The sequence below is a fragment of the Erpetoichthys calabaricus genome, chromosome 3, assembly GCF_900747795.2.
Source record: "Erpetoichthys calabaricus chromosome 3, fErpCal1.3, whole genome shotgun sequence".
Taxonomy (NCBI): Eukaryota; Metazoa; Chordata; class Cladistia; order Polypteriformes; family Polypteridae; genus Erpetoichthys; species Erpetoichthys calabaricus.
Window position 1 is genome coordinate 76,111,450 of NC_041396.2, and position 20,688 is coordinate 76,132,137.

General features: G+C 41.0%; 1 protein-coding gene across 1 annotated transcript in view; it reads right to left on the minus strand.

Moving 5' to 3' along the window:
• Positions 1 to 3,647: 3,647 nt before the first annotated feature.
• The window catches only part of kif26ba (kinesin family member 26Ba), a 383,822-nt gene continuing 366,781 nt past the window's right edge, over positions 3,648 to 20,688 (minus strand). The window contains exons 12-15 of the mRNA XM_028796933.2: positions 17,094 to 20,421; positions 8,556 to 8,761; positions 6,466 to 6,616; positions 3,648 to 5,600 (exon numbers count right to left, since the gene is read on the minus strand). Coding sequence (XP_028652766.2) covers positions 5,452 to 5,600; positions 6,466 to 6,616; positions 8,556 to 8,761; positions 17,094 to 20,421 — 3,834 coding nt within the window. The 3' untranslated portion in view covers positions 3,648 to 5,451. The remainder of the gene's footprint in view (positions 5,601 to 6,465; positions 6,617 to 8,555; positions 8,762 to 17,093; positions 20,422 to 20,688) is intronic.

The window sequence follows — 20,688 nt, forward strand, 5'->3', positions numbered from 1 at the left end:
AGTGACATTCATGTCTCTGGTGACTCTTCCTATGAAGTCAGTAGATGGATTGGAAGGGCATGGCGGGTCATGAGGTCGCTGGAAAGGGGTGTGTGGCGCTCCTGATATCTATGCAAAAGGACGAAGGTCCAAGTCTTTAGAATCCTGGTGCTTCCTGTCTTGCTATATGGTTGCGAGACATGGACGCTATGCAGTGACCTAAGACTAAGACTGGACTCCTTTGGTACTGTGTCTCTCCGGAAAATCCTTGGGTACCATTGGTTTGACTTTGTGTCGAATGTGCAGTTCCTCATAGAGTCCTGAATGAGGCACATTACCTGCATTGCGAGGGAGCGTCAGTTATGGCACTACGGCCATGTGGTGCATTTCCCCGAGGGTGATCCAGCTTGTAAGATCCTCATTGTTGGGGACCCGAGTGGCTGGACTAGGCCAAGGGGTCGCCCACGTAATACCTGGCTGCGGCAGATAGAGGGTCATTTCCGGAGGGTGTGACTGGACCGCATGTCTGCCTGGGGGGCTGCCAACCGGGATCCCGAGTTGATTCATCGTGCAGTGGGTGCGGCAACCCAACTTGACTTGACTTGTAGACAAGGGAAAAAATGAAACTGCCTTGATAAGTAGAGTGACTTTGTCTTCAGAAAGAACTGCTTATGTTGTTCACTTTGTTGCAGAATAACAATAAAATAAAAAAAAGAATGAATTCAACCCTAAAGATACCAATTTTATTAGTACTATATCTTTTTGAATGTGTAAAGTGCAGGATTTAAGTGAGCATGAAATTAACTGTGGCATCCTAGCATAAGAATGAAGGGACTTTATGTCGATGCTAGCCACATCATAAGGACCTGACCTATTCCAGGCACATCATCACCTTGGTGAGGAAGGCACAGCAAGTCTATACGACCTCAAATGCCTCAGTAATTTCAGGCTGCCCTCCCAGATCCTACAGAACTTATGTGTAGTCACCATTGAAAGTATCCTGACATGAAGTCTCACCTCCTGGTTTAGAAAAAGCATGCAGCAGGACCGGGTCATCAATAGTCATGATCTGAGAGTGGACTATTGCAATGTGGACACACAATTAACAAGAGTGGTGCCACAAATGCCAGTGCATTTATACAAAATAGTGTCTAGCAATGAAGTGCAGTGCTCTTCCCAATAAAAACAAATTAAAATCCAAGATAAAACAGCATCTTTGTGGAGGTTAAAATCCAAATAAATAAATAAATCCAATAGTGGGATAAAATCAATGTTTAAAACACAGTCAAAACTTGAGCCCCAGTGCATGCTTCCAAAACCACGTCTCCTCTGCTCAACCTTTGCCAACCAGCAAGCATGGCCAGCCCTCACTGGCTCGTATGCCCACCACCATAACTCGGTGTCTGTGGGGACCTCACAAGCCCTACTCACTTCCATCCCTAGGCGTCCAGTAGACCTTCTCTGTTCCAATGCAATGTTCAGCACTAGCAACCCTAGTAACCCAAACTCCGGGGTGCCATTGCTCCACACACAAAAGGACCAGCTATTCTGGTGTCAATAAATTTATTTAAAAGAGAGCAAACTCTGCACAACACGTCTGGCTTGATGCTATGAAGGCATAAACTGGAGATAATAGCCTGACTGGTGTAAAATCAAAAGCTTAAATTGGTTAAATCAAAAATCTGCGACCATGGACATTTCACACAGGACAGAGTTTAAGAACATCTACACTAAATGGCATAATTCATGTACCTATAATTTTAATTTTGTTCGTAAATGTCAAAAATCTGAAATCTGAACCTGTCCTGAAGCAGGGGTTTTTGGACCTTCCATAACTCATTATCACTTCTAGTTCTGTGCAATTTGTCTTTCCAGTGGCTAAAATATTTCATTCATTATGAAGATAATGCCAATTCGGCACCATATTGTATCTGTTGCTTCTTATGGGTGCCTCTATTTTCTTCTCATTTCTCATGGCCATGGTATTTCTGCTCATGAAGATGTCTTGCCATCACTGCAGTTTAACTTTCTGACAGTCAAGATTTGATTAATAGCACAAATCACACAACTTCTCTTGGAATTTATTGTAGTTAGGGCTAAAGATTTTCAGTTATGGTTAGGAATTTTTTACAACCTTTTTCTTTCTTTGATATTAGTTTGACGATCTTTTGTTCAGATCTTTTGTTCTTTCTGGTAACAGTGACCCTTGCCAGTTCCCAGGCCCCCGTTTTTTGCCTGTTCCTTTTGTACCATTCATCTCTGGTCCTTCTTGGCTTGGACGCTTTCCTTCCTCTCAGGGTCAATAATAACCAGGTAGAAGGCTTTTCTTTTATATTAATGTTTAATCTCTTCCAAACGATACCCAAAGAATATGAAAGTTGATGTTTTCTTTAGAGAAATTTAATGAAATCCTCAGAGCAGCTTCCCTATCCTGTTACTCCACCTAAATGAATTATCGTTGGATTCTGTACTCGAGGCAGAACAAGCCGAGTTTCCACTCGATGATATACAGTATGTATTACTCCTTTTGTTCAAGTTATGTAATCAAATATTACCTTTCTCATCACATTAAATGCACAGATACAGTAAGCTGGTCATTTTCGGTTGCAAAAGAGATCTTATATGATTTGTAGCTAAAGACCCCCGTTGGATGATTACACTTACCTTGAAAGCTTTGATAGCACAACGGCTACAGTCAGTATATGAAAATGCAGCCTGGGATTATTCTAGGAAGCGGAATTTGAAGTGTTGATTATTCATACTGGAAATTTGTTTCATTCCTCATACGTGGCACTTAATGAAGCACGGGACACAGAGAAGATGGATGTAAAATATAATGTTTATTCACAAGAACAGGCTACATAAATTGACTATCATACACATTTCTGTACAAATATCAGGTGTCTGGCAAACATCAGTGAATCATATTGGTAAGCCATTACTCATTAGGAGCTGACAAGGAGCCTGAATTGATGAAAGGCATCCTATCTGGACAAGCAGGCTTTAGGTACAATCGTTATTTCCATATTTCTGCCGACTAAGAGTATTTATTTATCTGAAATTAAAGATGAGCAAAATGGTTGAGAGCAGTTAGCAGTCACTCACAGAAACATTTCTGCTTAAACATGTGGAGTGGAAATGGCAGCCAAGTCAGGGAGTTCAATTTCATTTTTATCTGTAAGGTGATGGATCCTAACTCCTCATAACGATTTTATTTTGAGCTCTGATTTTTAGGACAGAAGTGGCTGATATGTAGCATGTGCAGCTGTAGAGATGGCAATGGCAGCTGTCTGGCACACAGGCTGGAATCAATGTTACTACGTCGTCTCCCGGGTTCGACCTATCAGCTTGGAGCAGAAGTGCCGAGAATTTGGCAGAAAGCCTACATTCAACTTTTGTCTTGACAGAAACTTAATATATGAACTTTTGAACCAGCATCAAGCACCATTAACGTGCCACTAACTTGACCAAACTGGAAATTTGCCGTCAGTGCGCCCAGCTGATTGACACCCGTGCTGCTACATTAAGATTCCTTTAGTGTGGTCTGTCATATCCCATCAAGCAGGATTAAAAGACCCTTTCAGCTCGGGATTGTCCCTGTCAGTCTTGATGCATCCAACTTTCCAATATAATTCAGTGGCAGGTGCATTTAAAGAAAAGAAAATATATTTATTTATATATATTTATATATTTATGAAATGGAATCGGCAACTGTACAGATTTTAATGCATAGCACTTAGCAAACCATGAAGTGTAAATAAATTAAAAAATACAAGCAACTTGGTCAAACATAAGCATCCTGAGTTTACAAATAAATTATATCCTTCATACGATAAGAGGAGGAGGAGGAGGAAGAGGAAGGGTATGTTAGCAAAAACAGCGTCGGCTGTCTGGGCGCACCAGATAAATGAGTAAAGGGTGAAGGGGGTGAAAGGGGAAAAGGGGAAAATTTCGCATAGAAAACAAGCTAGAATATAAACATTTAGAGCCAAAAATGCCTCAAGCACCATAGATAGTAACAAATATTAATAAAATTGTGCACCACTGAAATATGACCACAGAAAAAATCGATGCATTGTCTTAGAACTGTGCTGATAGGTACAGAAAAATTACATTTTTCTATTAACTAGATCTGGAAAAAAAAATTTGGTTAGGGGATTTCTCTGAGGAAAAAACATTATAAAAAAACAAAATAGTAAAGAATAACTGAATCATCTTACACAGGCATTATGTGGCGGACACCGTCTAGCAGGCGAGGACTTCATCAGGAAAACAGCAAACCAGATCTCTCTGTCTCTCTCTCTCTCTCGACGCAGCCATCGTTACTAAATACTGTCAAGCTATGATGTCTCGATGGCACACTGTGAGTGGAAGTAACTTCTGAAATAACAGCTAAGTGTTTGAAGGCAGCACCGGCCCACCGGCCCGTGAGACATGAACGATTCGACTAAAAACACCTTCACATTCCACTCCGGTGCAAAAGACCAGTGCACTTCTAATGATCCACTCTAAGAATAATTAGAATAATTGTGTTACTTTAGAATAGATCTAACGGGCACTCTATGTTTCTCTTACCCCCTTTTATGAGGAATGTTTAATTTAGCAGAAGAAGTCAATGAATAAAGCCTTCAGTGTCTTTAAGGCAGACGTGCACTACTTCCCATCTTACAATCTTACGCTTGCCATACATTCTTTGATAAATTTTATGCAAGTGTTTTTTTTTTGTAAACTGCTCCTGACTGATATGAAGGCGGGCTGACGCCATTGGATTCTGCTGTTGGGTCGTCCACACGATGTCTGCTTTGCCGGCGACCACACGATGGATTTGTGTACCTGCATAAACGTCAAGGTGGTGGTTGCTTGGACAGTAGATGAGCGTGCTGGCCAAAGAGACCCTAGGCATCAGTTCTGTGGCCTTACAGTTTTAAAACAGGTAAAAAAAAAAAATAAAAAAAAAAAAAACAACAAACCAAAACGAAACAGTCAATAATATGCTGCTTCCTGACTAGTTTATAACAATACAAATACAAACTACTGTTAAACAGCAAGTTGGAAAACATCAATTTAAATAAGCTGCATTTTTATTTTCCTCTTTTAAGCTAGCACCATCTGTACACAAATACGGAAATGTTTGGATATTGAAATCTTAGCAAGGCACTTGTAGTCCTTTATTCTTGATTTGGCGGCTCTTTGCTGGCAGTCTGTCATCCATCCATATTTACAATCCTAGACTCAAAAGTGCTCTTTCCATCTTGCAGGAGATTACAAATTGTGAAATCCTGTACACGCACAAAGAGAAATCCCTTCCTTTAACAGACTTAACAACAACAGTGCCCTTCTGGATCGTGCTTCTTTAGCATTCAACCTGTCCATTCTGTCATCCAGTAACTCCGCTTCGCTGACCTATTTATAGACATTACAAAGGACCGTCTCCATCTCGCGTGTCTCAGAGGGGAATCCACGTTTGAGTTCTTATCGCCGCCGAGAAGTGATGTCAAAGCATGTGATCATCATAAGGTGAGCCTTGCAAAAGTTGACACGGTTCTCCAGCCTGTCAGTCACACACTCCAGGGCCTCCAGATATTCGAGAGAGTCGACCTCAAAGGTTTGTTGCAAATCGACTGTCAAAACAGAAAAAAAAAATGAAAACTGTTATCTAATGCCAGAGAAATGTGCACATAAACCAAAGAGAAGTGATGACACTGCATTGTCTTTAGATCTGCAACCCTGACCCTAATCTGAGAATCTCTACATGGTTTTCATCGGCATGACCATCGCTTTTGACTTCACCCAAATATTCCTCTACATAGTTAAACATTTGTGAGGATTCAATGAAGACGCAGCACAAGCCATGCTTAGGATTACTGGGAGTCAAAGCCTACCCACATTTATGGGCACAATGGCCACTGGCCATAGGAGCCCACGATGTTTCTGATGCCTATGTATGTTTCTGTTTTGCTATCCAAACAGGGGCTCCAGTGCTCTACTTTGCCCGGGGGGCTAGGATACTGTTAAGATGACCCTGCCTACCCAGAATAATCTGATGCAGACACAGAATACTGTTCACTGAGGACAAATACAGAAAACTGCAAGCAGGAGTCTGTAGGTGAGAAGACCATCAAAAAAAATGAGCAAAGACACAAACTACAAATTCCTGTTCTCCATATATGAAGGCTGCACTTCCCAATAATTCATTTAGTTATTTTGCTCTGCATCAGCATTGCTCATCATTTGATTCCGGTGTGCAATCAACTGCTTGTTGTTATTCTGATTTGATGCCAGGATATTCAGTGCTTTTTCACAGACTCTCAGTATTGATGGCCCATTTTCCAAAGTTGCTTGTTGCCTAGTTTGTGTTATAAAGTTTTGGCTGAATAAAGACTGACTGTCAGAAAACCTAAAAAGCACGCCTGCACACAGAACTCCCTGGACACATTTGAGATGAGCCTACACTGACATATGAAATAAGATAGTCGGCCAACTCACATTCACTTATCCACTTGTTCGGTTCCAGCATCAGATGTTGCTTTGTCACCTCCAGCTCTTTCATCAGCCATTCATATTTGGCTCGGACCTCTGAGATACGCTGCTGCCGGTGCTCTAAGATTTTTAGCTTGGCATTAAAATATATCAATTCCTGCAATGAGAAGAAAGCCATATTAAAACCAACATCCATTACTCTACTTTACGCAAGGTGCACTCATCTGACTTCACAATCACAAGCGGTTGGTACAAAGTTGATAAGTGATGCATGAGAGGGAAAAACAATTGTGAGAAAGTGCTGGGCATAGTGTGACCTTTGTTATTGAACTTGTTTTTTATCAGTAAACATTTCATATTTAGATGTCCATACCTTAAATGGTAGTTTTGAAATTTAACATTGATGTAAGAACAGAATGGTGGCATAGAGGTTAGTTGTATAGTGGTGCTACTACCTCAGAGCTCCCAGGAAATTTCAAAAACACACACATCACCAGGGATAACTAGTAACCCTAAACTGAGTGTTTGCTGCCCCCTTTGCAGTTTCTGGCCTGATATGTCAAAGTCAAAGTGAACTTTATTGTCATCTCAACTATATACAAGTATACAGATAGACGAAATTGTGAAGCTCAGGGTCCACAGTATAACAACATGAAGTGCAAATAATAAATTAAATATAGAATTAAAATCAAGATTTAAATTTAAAATTAAAACACAAACAAGACAAGACATTGTGCAAAGATAAGACAAAGAAGTAGCAGCAATATTGACGTGTAGTTAGCAATATGAACATTGATGCAATGTATGGTATGTGCAATCTAGATACATAAATATAGTCAATAGATATGTAATATAATACATAAATAATAAATAATAGATATAGATAATACAGAAATTATCAGTGTATGATAATAGTTGTTTAAGACATGTGTAAACAATGACAGGTCAGAATGTTTCACAGCAGAAGGATATCAAGAGTGTCAAAATACTTAAAGGTCAGTAGGAGATTTTCAGTTCTTCTCTACCTGCACACTCGTCTTTGCAAGCAAGTGGCTCGCATGTATTAAAGTTTCTGTTTTGGTGGTTGAGGCCGTGTGGCAGATCCCAGGGGGCAGCCTGGTGTTAAGGAGTCTAACATCTTGGGGGTAAAAACTCTCCTGCAGCCTGGCAGATCTGGCCTTGATGCTGCAGTATCTTCTCTTGGATGGCAGAAGTGTGAAAAGTTCATGTGAGGGGTGTAAGGGGTCCTCCTGCACAATGCTGTAGGCCTTGTGGACACTGCGTTTGTAAAATATGTCCTGGAGTGAAGGGAGAGGCACCCCAATAATGTCCTCTACTGTCTTCACTATCCTTTGCAGGTGCTTGCGGTCAGATATGTTGCAGTTGCCATACCAGACAGTGATGCAGCAGGTCAGAACACTCTCAATGGTGCCTCTGTAGAACATGGTGAGGATGGAAGGGGGAAGATTTGCTCGCTTCAGCCACCTCAGGAAGTGTAGTCTCTGCAGGGCTTTCTTGATTAGTGATGAGGTGTTATGTGTCCACGTAAGTTCCTCAGTTATGTGCACACAGAGGAACTTGGTACTCCTAACAGTCTCCACATCTAAACCGTTGATGCTGAGTGGGATGTGGGCAGGATGTGATTTTCTAAAGTCCACGATTATCTCTTTTGTCTCGTCGACATTGAGAGATAGATTGTTGTCTTCACACCATGCAGACAGCCATTCCACCTCATCTCTTCAATACCGTAAAAGAAACTGTTGTTCCCAAAACTGGATGTAATCAAATTAATCAGGCTTCTCAGATACCAATAAGCCGATTTCTCTAATTGAAAGAAGAGTTTACATGGCATTTGAGAAACCAGGTGTCTGTGAATAATCAGGTTATTTTGACAGGCATGTACAGTATATGAGAAAAGACTACATGGAGCTGAACAGCATGTGTATTTGGGACAAGAAGTGCCTGTGAGTTTGGCATCAGTCAGTGCTACCTAACAAAAAGTGCTGTAGTGCATACATTAACACCATCTCCATTCGCAACAATATGCAAGGGAATTTAGTATGGCTTGTTGCGCCGTTGGAGGCAGCCAGCCTTACCCGATTTCCTACGCCCCTTCTCCTCCTCTGAAGACGCTCCACATCATCAATCTCATACACTTTGATTTCAAAGGGTTCTGTCAGTCCTCTTTGTGCTGGTCGCAGAGGTCCATCCACCCAGCGCACACTCGGACTATTAGCTGGTTTCCGGACTGGCGAAGTTGCATCCAGAGAAAGGGCTGGAATCAAGCGACGCCGCTGAGACCCTAGAAAACATGGAAAAGTTGAGTAAATTAAAGCAAAATCAATGACAAGCAGATGGTAATATAAAAACGCCACACGCTGAATATGCTAAACCCAACATGTAAATGTAAAAATAGCTTAGAGACCCTCTTTCAGTACAAATATCTGCAGTATGTTAATAATATGCTGATGTATTTTTCCAAATTCAACGACTGACTTGGTGAAATTCTACACTTTAGCTGGGCCTTCTAAGGCACTTGGTTAGTGGGAAAGTTAGTGCCACGGAAAGAAAAAGTTGCAAATGTGCAAAGAAACCTTCAAAGCAGTCCTGCACTAGACATGGTGAATATTGGAAACACAAAAATGTGTGACTTGCTGTCCTCCAAGTGCATGTGACAGCATGGGAAAGGTGAAAATCTGCAACCGAGAAGTCTGAGTCATCAGCAGAGTGCTTGTCAGTTCTTGAGGTTCTTCTAAGGGTGGTCTCAGAGTATCCAACATTTTGCCTTTCTGCTATATATTCACCCTAACCTTCACCTCATCATCTCACTATGAACTAAACGTACAGATTTTACACGAAGGCAGTCTGCTTGATTCATGTAGATGATCATAACTGCAATTGACTGGAAATTACAGAGCTGGAATTCTTACTTTTAAACTAACCCTAACATTTTCTGCAGTTAATTGTAAAATGCAATGAAAGAGTGTACTGCTTCAAATGTGTGTTTTATGCTTTTGTTGTAGTTGTCATGTGAAGAGGTTTATGTGTGGAAATGTTAATTGTTAAATATGCCCGTGTGTATACGCTGAATGGCGTGTGACGCTTTAGAACTGGAGGTGTGTTCACCAATCACATAACTGCTAATGAACAAGATCTTGAAACACTTTGCTTGCTGTTAATACACTCACAAAGCACCAACAACAACACGTTAGACTGCGCCACCCATAATGCATCTACTAATGGCCAGGCACCAAGACCTTATAAAAGCACTGATTCGCTCTCATTGTACATCCTTTAGGAGGCACTGCGGCAAACTGGCAGCCCCATCACTTGCACTGGTGTGAAGCTGGATTTGGAAATACCAGTTCTGAATCATTTGTAATCACAACCTGCTGTTTAGCTGTCTAGTCTTGATATTAATAAGAATGACATTCCTGTATTCCTGTAGTGGCACAGTGGTCAGCACTTCTGCTTCACAGATTTAAGATTTAGTCTTTCAGATTTGCATCCCTTGGCCAGTCTGTGTGGAGCTGGCATGTTCTCCTCACCTCTGCATGGACTTCCCTCCCACATATCCAAAGATGTGCATGTTAAGTTAACTGCCATTTCTTAATTGTCATGTTAATAAATCTTGTGATGAACTTTCACCTCTGTCAGGCTTGATTCCTGCCTTGCATTGTGTGCTGTTGGAGTTAGCTAAAGCCTCCCATGACCATGAATTGGACTTAAGTAGGTGTGAAACAGTAAGTATATACATTGTCATGCTGAGGACCACCTTCTGGACTCATCGGTGGTATGTGATACCCCGCCAGGATGAGAGGGGGCGCTGTCACTAACGGTCTTGTCTCCTGTTATTTCCCTTGCAGTGCCGAGAAGATGACCAATAAGGGCAATTGAGATGGAGAAGCCCCATCCCTTCCAGTCCAGACAGACCCAAAAGATAACATCGCTTTTTAGAGCATAGCATCGACCACTGGGGAGCTGCCCAAAACCTGACCCAACTTTCAGACGGCCATTTCAAGGCCGGTTTTCAAGGCAATTGCCTTCATTTCAGCTGCTGCACACTCGAGCGCCTTTTCCTTTTGTCTTTGTAATTATGTTTGTTTTGTGCATTAAACGGGTCGCCTCGGTTGCTGCCCTAACTTTTCTTCAGGTCTCTGTCAAATCTTTCTTGTAGACCACAGCATATCTAGTACTTCCTGTGTAGCTACACAGTAATAATATAAAAATAATAATGACATAAAATGAATTTATAGAGCACCTTTGCTACATTTAAAATGCATCACAAAGTATTTCAAAAATATATAACTGATAAAATGATAATAAAAAGACACAAATAGTAAAAGCCAATAAAAAAAAGAATAAACACAATAATTGTTTATGTCACAATGTTTTAACAGTAGGTGCCTGCTATATGTCCAGCAATAATGTGTTCAGTTTGGAGCATAAAACTTTAAAGCTTCACTTTGCTTGTGTTTAACTCAGTCAGAACAATCAGTTGACCAGCACTGCCACAAATCTCTGTATGGGACATCTGGGAGTATAGGGACCTAATCAATGACTTTGTTAAATGGTGCGACTCAAACCACCTACACCTGAACACCAGCAAAACCAAGGAGCTGGTGGTGGATTTTAGGAGGCCCAGACCCCTCATAGACCCCGTGATCATTAGAAGTGACTGTGTGCAGATGGTGCAGACCTATAAATACCTGGGAGTGCAGCTGGATGATAAATTAGACTGGACTGCCAATACTGATGCTCTGTGTAAGAAAGGACAGAGCCAGTTATACTTCCTTAGAAGGCTGGCGTCCTTCAACATCTGCAATAAGATGCTGCAGATGTTCTATCAGATGGTTATGGCGAGCGCCCTCTTCTACGCGGTGGTGTGCTGGGGAGGCAGCATAAAGAAAAGGGACGCCTCATGCCTGGACAAACTGGTGAGGAAGGCAGGCTCTATTGTTGGCATGAAGCTGGACAGTTTGACATCCGTGGCAGAGCGACGGGCGCTGAGCAGGCTCCTGTCAATCATGGAGAATCCACTGCATCCACTAAACAGTGTCATCTCCAGACAGAGGAGCAGCTTCAGCGACAGACTGCTGTCACTGTCCTGCTCCACTGACAGACTGAGGAGATCGTTCCTCCCCCACACTATGTGACTCTTCAATTCCACCCGGGGGTGTAAACATTAACATTATATAAAGTTATTGTCTGTTTTTACCTGCATTATTATCAATCTTTTATTTAATATTGTTTTTTGTAATCAGTAAGGTGCTGCTGGAGTATGTGAATTTCCCCTTGGGATTAATAAAGTATCTATCTATCTATCTATCTATCTATCTATCTATCTATCTATCTATCTATCTATCTATCTATCTATCTATCTATCTATCTATCTATCTATCTATCTATCTATCTATCTATCTATCTATCTATCTTTGTTTAAGGATCCTGAGATGTATGCTGGTGCCATTAAGTGCCATAAAACTAAACTGTAATACAATTTTAAAATCAATGCTGAATGAAACAGGCAACCAGATGCTAAAACAGGTGTGATACATTCCTTCTTTCTGGTGTGTGTCAATACTCTTACTGCAGCATTCAGGACCAGCTCTGGTCTTTCTGTTAACATAGTTAGGTACTCCTGTAAACATGGCATTACAGTAGCCGAACCGTAGTCTAACAACAAATACACTAGTAAGATTCTTATCATCTTGAGTGCCGGGTAGGGTCTAAGTTATGCAATGATCCTTAGATGAAAAAGGCCATTTCTGTTATATGGTCAATGTGGGGTTAAACAGCATTGCAAACTTTACCTTTAGAGTGTTTTGTCACATTTCCTACTCTGCTTACTACCTTTCTTCTATTTTGATCACTACCAGTAATGAGAATTTTTATTTTCTCTTTGTGTAACTTTGTGTAAAACTCCATATTCATCCAGCTTGTTATAGAAGATGACGAGTTAGTTAAGCAATTTCACTTTTCAATATCAACAAAGCGATCAAAATATGGATTAAGAGAAATAAATTGTGGGCTTTGGAAAGGCAATGACAAAGTCTGGATTGCCACCGAGTACAAATATTCTGTCCAAACCTGTCCACCTAAGACAGCCAGAAATGTGTGACAGCTTTGGAAGGGAAAATGATTAAAAATTAATATTAAATGAATGCATTAATAAATAAATGCAATATTTGGATTAGTACCAATGGAGAAAGTTTTGTTAATAAAACAGCATCTAAAGAATGCACAAATGCTTTCTAATTCAAAACACTGATTTACTTTTCACATTTCTCATTTGTTTATTTCTTTTAATTTCTATTTCCCTTAAGCAGTTTGTAGACTAAGCCTTTTAAAACACTAGATTGATTTAACAAGAACTTGGTACAAATGAAATATTTAAACTGTTATTAAAACTGATATGTCTTTTTGTTTGTTGGACATTTGGTTCCTGTGAATTAGCTTACATTTTAATTACAATCAAAGGATTTTTTAATTTTGTCTTTATTCAACTAAACCGCTGTGCTAAAGTGTGTCAATATTGAATTGTTTGGAATTTGTATTAAAATGTTAGCTTTGTAAATCCTTTGAGTTGGTAAACAAACTGTAAACAAGCTGCTGATAATAACATAATACAGCTGAAAATCTATCTATCTATCTATCTATCTATCTATCTATCTATCTATCTATCTATCTATCTATCTATCTATCTATCTATCTATCTATCTATCTATCTATCTATCTATCTATCTATCTATCTGTTTCAAGGCAATCTAAAATATTTAGTTGATGGTGGGACTCCAACAACCTGCACTTAACATGCCATACAGCATCTTCAGTTTTGACAAATTTGTTCTACATATATATATATATATTTATATATATATATATATATATATATATATAGAGAGAGAGAGAGAGAGAGAGAGAGAGAGAGGTGGGGTGTGTGTGTTTGTGTGTGTGTGTGTGTGTGTGTGTGTGTAAGAATACTTTGCTAATGATGTTTCTATCATTTTTAACCTGCTCTTTACCTCTTAATTCAGTCTCTTCATACAGTACATACCAAGTCTCTTGTGGCCATGCGGAGGTTTTTAATTTCCAAATTCACAATGGCTTTGTGGATAACCAATAATGAACATGAAACATCATTCATTAATATCTCTAGAGTTAAACTGCTGAATATCACGGTGTCTGCGTATTTTGATGGTTTGTAATGAGTAACTGCTGAATCGAGGTCAGACAGGCTCCCCAGAAGCACACACTATTTGTCTCGTATCACAGCGCTCATACACAGGAGTAAATGGCTAATGAAACGCTTGTAATTTCTGTTTTTAAGCCAACATAACAGTTGGTAAATGCTTCCTTTTTTATTTGTGCATTGCAATTAATGTGCATTAGGTATGCTGGCTGCACATGGGCTCTTGGAGACCTAAAATGTAACAGACAAGGCCTAGTGTGCCCCCTGTAGATAGAGGTGTGTTTTCAACATAGAAACAGGGGGTCTCGCAGATTTCTGACAGCCAATGCAGGTTTTTCCTCTGCAGCAAGACTTTTTCATTTATTTTCTTTTTTTAAACCAACTGCTGATTGATCTGATTATGCAGATACAGCATAAAAATGGTGCCAGAGGAACTACAGGACTCAATGAATGTTGTGTTTGTGCTTTTTTATAGTGGGTCTCAACCTTTAATTAAACATCAGGCCTTGTATAAGTCACATAATCTCACTGTTGAGTAGTTGTTACAACAGTCCTGTACCTAAAAAGTGACTTCAGACAGCATCCACCATAGAAGTGTTACCTGATTGGTAAACAATATGTACACAAATCACAGCTTCATGTCTCATACTAAATATTTTATATCATATTCCTGGAAGAAGTGGGTTAAAAAAAATGAATGGATAGATACTGTAGATGTGTAGATATGCGGTAGAAGGTGTGAACATTTTAAACTGCCCTCATCTAATTAGAGCTTGAAAAAACAATATTTATAGCTCCACAGGATCACTTTAGAGCCTGCCTCGCTCACATTTCTACGTAAGTAGAATTTGCATTTTTTTTTCTCAGCTGTCTTCAGTGATTCCAGTTCTTATTCCAAATCCCAAAGATGTGCACATGTGCCTGGTTAACAACACTAAACTGTTCCGCTGTGGCTGGCTGCATGAATATACCCTGTGACAGGATGCCATTTTGTCCAGGGTGTATCCTTCATTAGTCCTAATCCTGCCAGAATGGGCTTTGGCTGTCAATGACTCTCAATTGGATCAAGCAGGTTCTTAAAATGGATGTATAGATGGCTGAATTTCAATTAAATAATTTATAATATTCGGTGGAAGAAAATAAAGATTTTAAGGGGGACAGATCTGTATCTACACCATGCTTGTTGGCACGTGGTCACGGTTACACTAAGTACACTATACTGCTACCCAACTAGTACCTCCAAAAATGATTTCAATATGATTAAAATGATATTTTCAGGTACTAAGAGGGAAGGAACCATTTTACTGCAGCATAACTTTGTAAGGCAGTAAATTTAATTGTAAACAAATAGAGCAAATTAACTCCGCCGCTGCCAGTCCCAAGCCAGGATGGAAAAGGAAGAGGGTTGGGCGTCGGGCCAACACCCCGACCCCATAAAAACAAAACCTGCTACTGAAACGGCTGGCGCCCAATGCGCCACCTGGCGTGGGAGGAACTAAGTCTGAGTCTAAAGAGCAAATTAACCACTGGAAAAAGTCAAGTTCTATTACACTGGAAAGGTTTTAAACCAAATGATCAAATATATAATAACACGTTACTGTCTGTGTGTGCGTGTGTGTGTGTGTCTGTGTGTGTGTGTGTGCATCTGGTCTCCTCCGAGCAATCTGATTGGTCAGTTTGGCTTTGGTCTGATTGGTCAGTTTGGCTGTGGTGGCTCAGTAGTAAGGATAATAATCTTCTTGTATAATACGCTACCATGGCTGTCCGTTTGTCTGTCCAGGATTTTAAATCACCTGTAGCTCGCAAACCATTTGAACTATTTACCTGAAATTTGGTATACATACGTGACATCTACTATCCACTTTCGGGGTGATGATTGACCTCCAAGGTTATTCCTCTTTTTATTTTATTGTAGAATCAACTCTCAGCAGTGGCCGGCAGGGCGGACATGTGGCACATGCGTACGAGCGCCGTTCTCATCCCTATCACCCCTACTTCTTCATATCTTAAATCATTCTTGAGGCAGATTAAAGACTTAAGTGCCAGCTTAAGTGAAAAATTAAGGAAAATGCACTAAGTAATTGAAACACAAACACTGAGGGGAGTGAACTTCAGTTTCTTGTTGGCTTTTTCTTATTTTTACAAAAAGGGAGTTGAAATGGAGCATTTCAATGAAAACAAAGTGAATAACTTATTGTAAAATATTGGCTCATTAAATACTAATGAGACATAACCCGAGTTGACTTCAGATATGGTTATGTATTTTCAAAAAGATGAATGATGCATTCACTAATGTAATGGGCATCCATCTACCACTGGTGGTAGTCAAAAGAAAAAAAAACAAAGCAAGGCACCTTAAAGTGATAGAATCTGAGACGCAGAATTTATGGGAATGTGAGAGAGGGAGGCACACAAGAATACTGAAAAAAGGTGTAGGGGGTACACCAAGGGTGCATGTCAGGCAAGAGATATGAAATATTTTTAATTTTAAACCCTAGATACACTTTGTCTTACCTGTGTAAAGGACACAGATGAACTGGCATCATGGTCAGGGCTTATTACGGTCTCGTACTCAGTGGGGAGGCCTTAATAGTGGACAGTTTAAGGGGATGGGTAGGCAGGTGGTGCTTCTTTCCTGGTCAGAAGTCTGCCATAATGAAAGAACAGAGGGAGGTAGCCTCCTGGGTCCATGTGTTCCCCTGGTACCCTTGTGGGGCAGCATCCCTCTGTTGGGAGTCCTATTTGTACTCCTGCAGGGCAGCATGGGAGCTGGAGTCCCGTTGGGGTGCTCGGTTGCCACCAAGAGTAAGTTGCTGGGAGGAGGCTTCCCTGTCCTAGGAAAGGTCTACCAACCTAGAAATGCTTCCAGGTGGCAATGAAAAGGAACTGGTCCACCTCCCCAAGGTGAGCCAGAGTCGGGAGAGAAAGAGGATGAAGTTCACCTGGTAGGTGTGAAGGGTAGAGGAAGAATTGTGATGGGGATTAATTTCTTTAAAGATATTTACTTTGGATAAAATGCCCAAATCTGGGTTTGGGGAGCTGAGATATCCTCTAAAGTGCACATTTGGTACTTTACCTCTTCAGTACAGGTTGAAAATGAGCCTTTTGATTTAAAATTTTAAATGCTTCAGCTTAGTTTGTCAACCTCTTCTTTATTATAATGATGACCTGATCAGCACATTACCTGTTTTGGCTTCCAGATTTACCATGTAAGACAAAAACTAGAGAACGGAAGTACAGTACATTTATATTTCCAGTGCAATATTGTTAACTTTAGGAATATTAGGTAAATTATTTGTATGGTTGTCTCTTTCTTTCAAAAAAGAAAAACAAAAGGTTTAAAGCTTATATTACAAGAGCTTTATCAGAGGCACAAATACTCTGCATCAGTTGCAGTTGTGCTGTCCCTTTTGAAGACACATGACATGCAGACACGTCTTACCAGTGTTGTTTCTTTTCTTAGCATTCTTGAGGCTTCTTCGTCCACTAACAGAACTGCTGTTCTCACTCATTGAATCTTGGGCAGATGAGGCACTTCCTGTTGCTTCGCTGTCTCTTATCATGCTCTCATAGCCACTGCTTCCTCCACTGTGGTAAAATAACGCCGTCTTCCCCATTGCAGGTGGGAGTTCTCCACTCAAAACACTGCTGTTATCACTGCCATGTCCACTGCTACAACGGTGAGGCTTCCGTGGTGCTGTAATCTTGCTGTAGGGAGACGGAAGTGTATGAACTACTGGCTTTTCATCTCCTGGAGGGCCTCCTTTCTCCTCTGAATCTGAAGCTCCTCTAAGGTGGTTGTTACGAATGCCTATGCTTCCTTGAAGCAGTTCTGAGATACGACCATTGACAGCTCTCAAAGGTAACTTAGAAGCCAGTCCCGAGGCACGGTTTCTACTCAGAGACTGTGTGGACCAAGACATTTGGTTTTTTCCATTTGGTGGCAAGCTGGAACTCCTGTTTACAGACTGTGGGAGGGACTTTGTCGAGAAGCTAAGCGTTTTAGTACTAGAAGCTGAAAGGCTTCGAGCTTTAGGGCTGGCAAGGAGAAGCTTGCTGACCGCAGAAATCTTAGATTGACTAACCTTTGGAAACTGAGGAGCAGCACTGGTGCCATTAGCACCAGTGGGCGAAGAGATAGAAGATCGATTCACACTGCGACCAGTTCTGGGCATGGTACTGTCTCTTCCAAGACTAGTTTTTGAACCTACTGAATTGAGACTCTCAGCTCTTTCGAGTGACAGGCAGTCATAGTGACCAGTATGTGACCTTCCTAGGGAGTTGGTACGGTTAGCTAACTGTTCGAGTTTAGCACTGAAAAGTTTGCTACTACTTTCCACATTTGGACCCTTAAGTTTTCCATTGCTGCCCATTTCCTCGGTTTGACTGCTGCTGCTACTACCTGTGTTATGTTGTGGGCTTGCTCTGTTTCGCTGATCCAAGCTTGATTTCCTTACAGGTGGAAGAGGTGGTGTTCCTTTAGGCCTGAGAATGCATTGCTTGGCTAAAGCTGATCTTCTTTCTAGAGTCGCTCTTGGACTGCAGGGTGTTGATGTGGCAGCCACTATACCATTGCTTTCCATGCCCAAAAACCTCAATAAATTCTCCTCAGAATCTTCTTGTTTGTTCATACGATGCCAACCTCTAGGAAGACTTCCAGTTCTTAGAATATCAGAGGAATACACAGGGCTCTGACTTCCAGACTTTGACAAAAACATTTCACAGCCATCAACTACTCTCTTCGTGTTATCTGAAAATACTGGAGAACCCGATGCTTCACTGTTTGAATGGAATCTTTCAGTCAAATTCCAGTTTCTCAAAGGGTCAGAGGCTCTTTTATCTGGTATAGTAACTTCTTTGCCATTGGTGTCCTTGCTTTCTTCTCGTTTCAGCCAAGGATCATGAAACTTAATCTCACTGGAGGCAACTGAAGCAAATGTTTTGGGATCTTGACTCTGAGAAGCATTAAGAGCTGTGCTCTCTTCAGCTGCCACTTGTAAATGTCCAGCATTTATACTGCAAGGAAGAACACCAACACTGGCCTTTAAAGCAGCAAAGCTCTCTGAACCATCCAGGCTTGACAAGCTAGGCACTGTAGCTGCAGTAGTTGATTTGCCCTGTGCAGATGTTTTATAATTTCTGTGTGGGCTGGCTCTCTTTAAATTGTGCTTTTCTGTTGAAATTTCTGTATCAGCAAATATGTTTTCTTCCACTGAGATGTCTCCACCATTTAGATAATGACATTCATCATGCTGATGAGGTTCTGCTAATGCTTCACCCTGGGCATAGCATGGCTGTGCCACAAAGCTATGGCAGGATTGCTCTCCATCACTGCCGGTGCTCATCTCACTGAGCCAAGAACTAATGGAAGAACGCCGGCTGGTTGATACAACTGCCTCCACTTCCCCTTTGGGCACTGGCAAGAATTTTGTGATGCTGACTTCGGAAGTTGCAGTAGCCGTACCAATGCAATCGCTAGTGAAGCATTCCAAGTCTTCACTGATACTGCTAATAATACTGACTGGACGTGACCCGGATGCCAAGGCCTGGACTGAGCAGTCACTGTTGAAGCTTATGATACTAGTAGGGCGGCCATTTTCCATGACACCACTGATTGTGAGTTCCTCTACCAGTGTGAAGACAAGCTCATCCTCCCCGTTCAACTCTAATGGCTGCTGCACTGTTACTGTTGTAGTGCTTTGGACTTCTTTCTTTGAGTCTAGCTCCAGGTACTGCTCTTCATTAAATGTAAATTCAGAACAGCTTTCACAGGATACTGAAGCTGACTTCTTCATGACTTGTGGGCTCATTCCAACTGGAGAGGTTCTAACTTCAGGTTGCAGGAGAGATTCAGTGGAAGACCTCTCATTTTCTTTGCTCAAATTCTGTGGTGATGGTGGAGCTTGGGATGGCAAAACTCCCTTCTGAGTGTATACTTTACATCTCTGGGAGGGAGAGGAGGGAGGCTTATATTCAGAGGTCTTGGTTAGGCTGGCAATGCCCAGTCTGGGAGATCCCATTGGTCTAGGTTTATTGTCAGTGGAGTTAGTGGTGGTCACTGATTCCTTACTGCAGTGCAGGGATGAACCTTGAATCCTCTGCAAAGACGTAGAATGCATACTACAGCTTGCTGTCACACTGTTTAAAGAAAAAGTAGAATTACAAGAAGTCACACCCATATTTTCTACAGCATCGAAATCATGTTGTGGTTGGTGACTCTTGGCAACCTTTTCGTTTGTGTGTGACTCAGAAGCCATTTTGTTATCTGCTAACAGAGCTGGCACTGTATCATATTTGATCAACTGGCTTGATGCATTTTGGGCAGGAACCTCTTCAAAGGGAAACTTAATGACCTCCTCACTGCCATCAATGCACTCTAACCTCTCTTGCAGTTCAGCAAAAGTGTTGCACTTTAAGCAGTCTTTTTCATGCTTGCCTGTCAACATTTCACCAATGTCTTCTTGAAGATCTTGTTGCTTTACCGGGTCCACCTTGTTTTTCTGCAGGGAGGGAATTATTGGTACAAAATCTGGAGGTCCTTCATTATCAGTCAACTCTTTGTCAGACAGGGCAGAACCATTAGGTCCAACATAGATGACAGTGTCACAAGACTGCTCACTACTTGATGAGTAGTCAGGATCACTGGATAAGTGTAGCAAAGGCAGATCTGGGTCAACCACATTTTTAGAGTGAAATGGCCTCAGTTGGGTAGGCCGACGCATCCTCCCCTCTTCACAGGAACTCTCGCCTCCAGAAGAACTGGAAGTATACTGTAAAAAAAAAATGAAGTTTGAAATTTTAAAGTTCAAATTTATTTGTTAATTTTGTTACTTGCTAATATTATAAAAAAAATCCCTTGTCATTACATGATCTGCTATACAATTTCTATGCAGACCCAGAATATCATTAAAACCTTTTTTGGTCACTCATCATTATGAGTAATAGATGATCATCACACTTGGCATTTAAGCTGTAGAAATTCAAGTGGAATTAAAATTTTACTGATTAAGGAAAGCGTTTTGTCAAGGATTTTAAAT